This window comes from Rutidosis leptorrhynchoides, chromosome 4, assembly GCF_046630445.1.
Source record: "Rutidosis leptorrhynchoides isolate AG116_Rl617_1_P2 chromosome 4, CSIRO_AGI_Rlap_v1, whole genome shotgun sequence".
In the NCBI taxonomy this organism is placed as follows: Eukaryota; Viridiplantae; Streptophyta; class Magnoliopsida; order Asterales; family Asteraceae; genus Rutidosis; species Rutidosis leptorrhynchoides.
The window spans coordinates 57,051,091-57,060,103 of NC_092336.1; the positions used below are offsets into that span (position 1 = coordinate 57,051,091).

Here is a 9,013-nt window from a genome sequence, read left to right on the forward strand (position 1 = left end):
GAAACATTTGAGAAAACATGATGACAAAGGTTAAATCGTTTTATTTATAAAAGAAACATATTAATTTAATTCAAGAAATCTTCATATAAATCAGATGGTTGCTCAGTGACTGTTGGATCAATATTATCCACAAAATTTACTTCCTTTTCTTTACCTTTCAGCGAATCCTGATACATCTTAACAATATGTTTAGATGTTCGGCAAGTATTAGCCCAGTGGCCCATTCTACCACATCTGTAACAAGATTCTTCAGAATTTTTAGAAGAATTTTCTTCAACATCTTATTTATTGGGCTTGTTTTGTGGTTGATATTTATATTTTCGTGGATTATTATTTCTTTGACCACCACGGCCACGACCACTGCCACGTCCACGCCCATTCCCATTACCATAAGGATGGTTTCTACCATAGTTATGGCTTTTGGCATGATGATGGCGATGGTTATTATAACCACGACCTTGCCCGCGTTCTTATCCCTGTTTATAATTATTTGCAGTATTTGCTTCAGGGATTGCAAGTGTACCAGTAGGACGGGATTGCTGATTTTTCATTAATAGCTCATCATTTTGCTCTGCAACCAAGAGATATGAATTAAGTTCAGGATATGTGTTGAACTTTAGCATTCTCAAATTTCTTTGCACTGTGATGTTGGCAGCATTCATTGTGGAGAAAGTTTTCTCCAACATGTCTGCATCACTTATTTCATGTCCACAGAATTTAAGTTGTGAGACTGTATTATACAGAGCTGAGCTGTATTCATTTACTTTCTTAAAGTCTTGGAACCTTAATGTTCTCCATTGATCCATAGCAGCTGGAAGTAAAATTTCTCTTTGATTATTGAATCTGCTTTTGAGACCTTCCCATAAAACATGGGATCTTCTACAGTCACATAATTATTTTGTAAGCATTCATCAATATGTTGATGAATAAAGCAACATGCCGTTGCTTGTTCTTTTTCAGAACAAGTGTTGTTTTCATTTATGGTTTCAAGAATGCCCATTGATTTAAGATGCATTTTTACTTTTATAACCCATGTCATGTAGTTGTTTCCCGTTGATTTGAAAGGAGTAAATTTAAGCTTTTCCAGATTCGACATTTTCTATTATCAAAAATTAAAACAAACAACATGATAAATTAGAGTCAATTTATATTCATAAGTATATAAACATTAAACATAAATTTAATATAACATAAATGATAAGTAGGCGACATTGTTGACCATATGTAAGCAATCATAAATAAATGTTATATAACATAAATGATAATTAGGTGACAGTGTCGACCATATAAATGTTAGATAATAGAAATATAAATGTTAGTAACATAAATGATAATTAGGCGACAGTGTCGACCATATATTATTCAGGTGGTATAACCGATCATATATCATTTAGGTGGCAGAGCCAACCATAATTAGTATTAAGATTATCGTGCTGATAACGTGTTATAATTCAGTAGGCTTATAACTACCTTTAGTGGTTTGATTCTTGATGTTATAATTCAGTAGGCTTATAACTACCTTTAGTGGTTTGATTCTTGATTAAGAATGCTAATAATGAAGTGTAAGAACAAAGATGATAATGGAGAGAAAGAAAGAAACACTTTGTAAGTGTGAGAAAATGGTGCAAGTTTAATGCTTGCATTCATGGCTATTTATAGCAAAAATATCACAAGTTTAGGAAATACAAAAATATTACTTTTGTGTATCAATAATTGACTATCCATTTATATATATATTTATATATTATAACACAAATTAGTTTTAATGTGGCTTTTAAATTATATGTTCCCTTGAAACCAGGGAGTCCAAGCAATTCTATCTCAAATTAAGCATGAAAGTGTTCAAAAGTACATAAAACCTAGTTAAAAAGCACTTTAATAATCCATAATTTTGGGGAGTCCATCATTTTAAGCTACAAATTATAATATTTTCGAAGCAAATCGTGCTTTTTAGAAATGATTTGAAATTCAACATCAGTAATCTTTTATATCATTGAGTAACGAGGGATTATACTAATATTAATATAATTTTTTTTTTTGAAAGGCAAGGTAATTTTATTGATATATAAACAAGAGATTACAACACGAGATGAGGCGTGAGCGCCCCAAAAAACTTCACGAATACACGAGTAAAATGTTACATAGAAAACGGGCGAGGAGCAGAGATTGCAACCCAACCCTTACAATTATAACAAGTAAGTGCTAGGCTTAGTTAACCAAATGTTCCAATCAATCTTGACTTCCCTATATTTGCACGAGATCCAATCGAAGGAGATGGCTTGAATTTCGCAAAGGGCTACCGGGGCGCTCCAACTTTTATTTTGGAAGACCATATTGTTGCGGTTCCTCCAAATAAGATAAGAAGTGACCCATGTAACCCCTTGCCAAATTAAGCCTACATTTGCACTATCGCGAAGAAGATCCACTATTGATAACCCGGAATACATACCGCGATCCCACCATTTGAAAACACGGCACCAAATATCTTGAGCTAGCCGACAAGTGATAATCTAGTGATCAACCGATTCGAGGCCATCATCGCATATGGGACATCGAACACTATGAAGATCGATTTCCCTATTGTCAAGCTCAAGCCTAACCGGGAGACGATTCAATAATAAACGCCACACGAAAAGTTCCATCTTTTTTGGTACTAGTCCGTTACGACAAGTTGCTTCACCATTGTTGTTGTTAATCCCAAGTATCCGAGCATCAATAATAGAAGATAATTTTTTAACCGTGAATAATCCATTCGATGCAAGTGCCCACTTCCAACTATCTTTTTTATCACGAGACAACTTAACGTCACGAAGGAGTTGGTTCAGTGCACTAAACTCGTTGAGTGTACGGCCCGTGGGATGTCTGACCCAATCCCAGGTAATACGATCAGCCATCCCCCTGTCCGAAGCCTGTGCAGCCGAAGAGTAGTGAGACATGACTGAGTTTGAAGGACCCGAGTGTGCAGCAGCAATTCTGTCAGCCGAAGCACCAATGGGCTGAGCAACAGCAGCCTCTGAAGGTTGTTGCTGGTCGTACGAGGCCTGCTGGCCACTCTGGGGTGGTACCTGTCGAGCAGAATCATAGAAAAAAGAAGAGTTGCCCAACCGGTCTTTGACTGATACGCTTTTGCTGTTCTCCAATCTGTATAACCTTGGAAAGAGTTCTCGAAATTTGTTGGAACCGCACCAATAATCATCCCAAAATGACACAGTTCCTCCATCACCTATTATCTTCACGAATGAATCATTGAAATGTATCTCCAAGTCTTCAATGTGTTTTCCTGCACGAATAATATTGTCCCAAACACCTGAAATCGAAACCTTTGACTTGGATTTATCGTCTGCCGCCGTATCCTTCCCACGTAGGTTTACGTTTGTTGAGGGTTTGACAAGCTGACTTGAGTCATTGTAGGATGTGCAACGAGACCTGATGCCCGACCTATCTTGTGCCCTTGCAACGTTTTTAACATTTATGATTCTTTAAGATGTCTTCCACTTGCGAATTTGGGTCCAACAGCAATCTTTTTTCGTTTTCCTTTTTGTCTGATCCCTATCACTTTGATGATGTTCTCGATTCCCTTTGTTGATACCCTTCGAATCAGCTGCAGGTTTGCCTTTTGTTTTACGGTTTTTTATCTTCGGTCCAATATGCGTGGGTTTGATTTGGTTAGGATCCTGAGTATACGGCCCATCAGACCCAAATTTTTTAAACAGGTCAATGGGAGTAGTTGGGCCTGCTGGACAGGTTTTGTTATAAATACGTGATGATTTATATGAGAACTGTAAAAAAAGATTTAAGAATTGTTAGAAACAAAAGATATTATTTTACGTTGATGATGTCAAAATATTTGTAAATAGTGTATGGTAATATTTCTTACGTTCATATAGTTTGAGTTAATAATAAACATTAGTTTGTTTTCAGTGAATAAAATAATATAAATGGTAAAATGGAAATATGTATCTTACAAAGAATATGAATGGTAAGGATGAAAGTCTTGGAGTTGGAACAATGGCGCTATCAAATGGCTATCGAAATGAAGGCGAATTGGCGAAGTATGACAAAGCCACGCACAATAAGACGGCAGTGGACTTGTAATTTAGTGCAACTGGTCTTTGGTCTTTAACGGGTGGACTTGTATTTGGTATTTTTCAATTTTTTATCCGGTGGACTTGAACTTTAGCTTGGTTCAATTTTGTGAACGGAGTGGACCTCTTATTCGATATATTGCATTACATGACTGTCTAATCTACGTCGCAATTTCACTTGCAGCGATTGTAATGTATATACAAGTTAAAAAGCTGAAAATCAATTAGCATTAATCCAAACCGCAGGTAAATATGCATTTTCGATTAGAGGGTTTGGGTAATTGTCGCAAACGAATCAGTTTTGGGTATTAGAATAGAGCAACCGACCCAGTTCACACTTTCTCTACAAACCGCCTGATCCAACAACAAATTTTGTAGATGACACAGTTTAAAGGTAACAAAAACACCATCATTGCATTAACAATGTTTGAGCTGCAAATTTAAGGCAGTCTATAATTATGTTTTTTTAGACATTAAACAGAAAAACTCAAAATCTTGGTTACACACTTTAACAATTCTTCAAAACGATAGTCCACATTACCAAACAACACTAATTTGCTCTGGGGGCAGCCCATTCAACACTCAAGATAAGGTTATCATAACCATACCCATTGAGTTTAGCAATAGCTCTCTCACCTTCTTCCCTTCTTACGAAATTAACAAACCCAAACCCTCGGCTCATTCCAGTCTTTTGATCCATAGCAACATAAACACGAGACACGTTCCCAAATGGTCTGAACAGCTCCAACAAATCAGGCTCACGAGTATCCTCAGATAGGTTATTGACCCGAACAGAGTTCTCATCGTTCCTGCGTCTCATGTCAGCACCGGCAGTGGGTCTCACTGCACCTGCACGCATGGAGGGCGGGACATATGATCCTTTGGTGGGACCCGAAGTACCGATGGCGGGTGAGTCAGCAGGGGTCGGGTTCTCGACAAATGTTTCAGTGGGCTGGGCCAGATCCTTGTAGGGACATTTTGAAGTCCAGTGGTCACCTTTTTTCCCACAAGTCCTGCAAACCATAAGAACTGCACCTCCTTTTGACATTTGAGCCAATGGATCTCCAGATGCATTCGAGTCTTCAGCTTTGGTACCTGTTAAAATGTGTAAAGTTGGCAAATCAACGTATAATAGTTACTCCAATGCACTCAAATAATTATCCTCTGTAACACACTATCCATGAACCAAGTTAATAAATAACCTATTTGAACAAAATTTATATACTCATGGGCCATGGGCAAAGAGTTATGGTCCATATTAATTTTATTGTTCAACACATGAGCAAGATTTGACTCGCTGTCCAAAAGCCACATTTTGAGGGAGATTATGGTCAATTTTAATACTGTCAGGCAATGTTCTTAAAAACAAGGTATAGTTCAGAAATTTGTTGGCACTTGAACGATCAAAATGATTGTCTGGTAATCACCAGCAGTCCTAAATTCTTTAATCTACGAAATTAAGAAACACAAAATCGACATGAGGAACAACTGGAAGGGAGCTTGTATAACTTGCCACATGTCCTTCAATTAGGTTTCGCTTAGGCTGCATTTCTTTAACATTTCTTTGATGTGTAAATTTTATTGTCCTGCATTTATTGTGTCTTAAAATTGAAATTTCAGTGCCATTTTTTTGCCTTCCGACGACCTTCTATGACATCATGTATTTCAAACTTCCTATAATCCTATCACTTCCATCTATCTATCTATTCCTTATACTACGAGTTCCAAATTAACCTGATTGGAACTTTATCAAGCCTTTTTTCACCATGATCAAACTACTATTGACCACTAATCAGGTACTCCTACAAATTCTAGAATCAGTTTAATGACATTAATTCTTTTAGTTGCGCTTGTTTTTTTCTCTTCTCTATATTTCAGATCACTTAATCTTTAATCACGCAATGATCTGTCTTGGGAAGTAGTAAAACTCAACATACTAGGCTTGTCCGATTTTGTTATTGATGATGGTTAACTCAAGGCTAACAATATACGACTTGAAGTTCTGAACAATTTATGACATTAATCTGTTATATTTTGCTGGTCCTGGTTCAGAAAGATAAAGAGTTATAATAATAGTTAATCTTAACAGTGAAGCCGTCTTAACATGATTGTGTAACTGTCAATATTACAATTCAAGTAACTACAACTGCACCTAGATACAACTAGTATTGTACCACTACCAGAAATTATAGCAATCAGTAGTCTGTAAGAGTAACTCTGAGGGTGACTTCAGCCAGGGGCAAAAGTAGTAAGGGACAAGAGGGGGCACCCGCCCCCGATGGATCCGAAAATTTTAGTGCAAAAATTTTGGATTTTTTGATTTTACACCCAGTGGATTTTTTTTGGGTCCAAAAGTCTTCCTATTTTGCCCCCAAAGCCTCCATATTTTGCCCAAAAATCTCAATATTTTGCTCAAAAACCTTCATATCTTACTCAAATATTTTACCCAAAAACATCTATATTTTCCCAAAAAGATATTTTTTCCGCCCCCGGTAAAAAAAAAAAAATTTATGTTTCCATCCATCTATGATTTATCTTTTATTACCATAATCTAATTCTAAAATTCTAATTGTATTTTTATTAGAAACCAAATTACATATTCCTAAACTCGCAGATTTATCGAAAATCAATTAACAGTAATCTAAAATCAAACCAAATTCTAAATCCATAAAGAAACAAATTATACGAATAAACACATATATACACAATCTAAAAAGAATAATTAAACATACCTGGAGCCCTAGGTCTTTCAAAGATAATTTCTTCAGTAGAAACCATGGTAAGCCTAGCACCAACATCTTCATGAACCGCATCACCAAATTTAAGCCATGAACGTCTTTCAACAGCGCGTTTACTAAGCTGAGTATTAGCAAGCTTACGGACACGAATATTAGTAGTAATCTTAACACGGTTACCTTCATCGTTAAACTTGTATTCGATCACTTTCTTCATTCCGTGTTCATCAGGTCCGATTACTTGTTTTGGTGGTAACAAAAAATCGTAATCAGTTTCTTCTTCTTCGAGTTCGCCCCATCTAGGTTTTTGAGTTTCGACGCCCATGACTGCTGGATTGAGAGAGAAAGAGAGATCGATTGAGATTTAGGGATTTTGAGGTATTCTTGGTAATTTAAGGTTGGTAATTTAGGGCTACAAATTGGACAAGGAGAGTCGGTTGGTATTATTATGTGGGCTTTATTTGGGCTGTTGTAATTGGGCTTAATTTTAGGGATATTGGTTGGTTAGTTGTTTAACGATATGTATTTAAAATATGTTGATTGCAAAAATATCATCTAATCACCTATCACACATAGTCTGTGAAAGTTCTTGCGTGGTGTGTGTTGCCGAGATTTTTATCGAGACAATCTAATTACTGACACAATAAGCATCACGCACCGTACGTGATGCTTGGTCGGAGTTGCACCAGTAATGAATGTTGAATGATGGTATCTTTTAGAATGTTCTATAGCAAATTATGAGCGGTCAAAATGCGTAAAGTCAAAATCAAAGAATACTTCAAAATTGAAAGTCCTCGAGATCAATTATGAAAAAATCTTCAAAGGTACGTGTCAAAAGATAAGACTATTTAAAGTTTGATTCGGGTGCAGCTCCCACCATGAACCAAGCACCATACCAGGTATGCGGTGCGTCGGAAATTAGGTTGTCTCGACGAATATCTCAGTAACACGCATTACACACGGACTTGCTGTGACAACCCGGAAATTTCCGACCAAATTTAAACTTGATCTTTATAGATTTCCGACACGATAAGCAAAGTCTGTAATGTTGAATTTCAAGAATTTTAAACTTTGAACTGTGTTCATTCATTTAACCTCGACCAAACTCCGACGATTCACGAACCATTACATAAATGAATATGATTGTATATATATGTATATATATTACAACTTGAGAATATTAACAAAGTATTAAACGTATAATACTTTACATGAACGTATTTGTATTTGTTTCAATATGTTTATCGATGGAATTAGAAGATAATATCAAATGATTGAATTATCATATACATTGAATTATGATTACGAGTCTCTATTGAGAAGTCCACATTGATTTGAGAAATCTCTCATTTTAACAATATTCGGAAGATGGTAAATTAATTTACATGTAAGAACAAATATGTCAATTATTGAGTGTTAGACAAAAGTTAGTGGAGATTCTTAATTAACTTTTAACGTGTGCTTTACACTATATTTTTCTTCGTGTCTTTTGATAGGTTAATAATTTAGCTTTCATAATATTTGATCGTGTAGAAGAAATAATTGGGATAAGGTTCGTCGACTAGATAAATACATTTGACATGTTACATTAGGATAATTTCAAACGTTTGATTATTCTTAGACTTGACCCTACGATTCATGATTAAAATGAAGGTTAAAAACTTGAAACCTGTTATGATTCATATATGATTTTACTTTCTTAAACGAAAATGTTTTTCGATATAATAGACTTTTATTATTAAGAACGTATTATGACATAACAACTTCTAACCTCTGTAATAAAATGATTTTGAATATAAAATAATTTGGTTATTAAAATGTTTTTATGAACATTTGTATATAAATGAATTATATCAATTTTAAAATACAAATGTTACGAAATAATATTTCTTAATAATTAAACGATTTCAAAATATATAAGTTTTGAATATCATTAGTTTTGAAAAACTATATATTATATTGTTAAATAAATATTTCAAATTTATATTTCTAAATGAAAAAAAAAAATATATATATATATATATATATATATATATATATATATATATATATATATATATATATATATATATATATATATATATATATTTTAACTTAGTCATAAAACGTTTCGATAATATGTATATACAACGAGACGATGATTTATAGAAGCAAATGACCAAAACCCTCAAATGCATAAGTTACTGTAACGAC

General features: G+C 34.7%; 1 protein-coding gene across 1 annotated transcript; it reads right to left on the reverse strand.

Moving 5' to 3' along the window:
• Positions 1-4,480: 4,480 nt before the first annotated feature.
• On the reverse strand, positions 4,481-7,187 carry LOC139839596 (uncharacterized). The gene is made up of 2 exons (XM_071829701.1): positions 6,818-7,187; positions 4,481-5,180 (listed from the first exon to the last, which is right to left on the reverse strand). Exons 1-2 carry the CDS (start codon positions 7,143-7,145, stop codon positions 4,636-4,638), a joined length of 873 nt encoding a protein of 290 aa, XP_071685802.1. The 5' UTR covers positions 7,146-7,187; the 3' UTR covers positions 4,481-4,635.
• Positions 7,188-9,013: the final 1,826 nt, after the last annotated feature.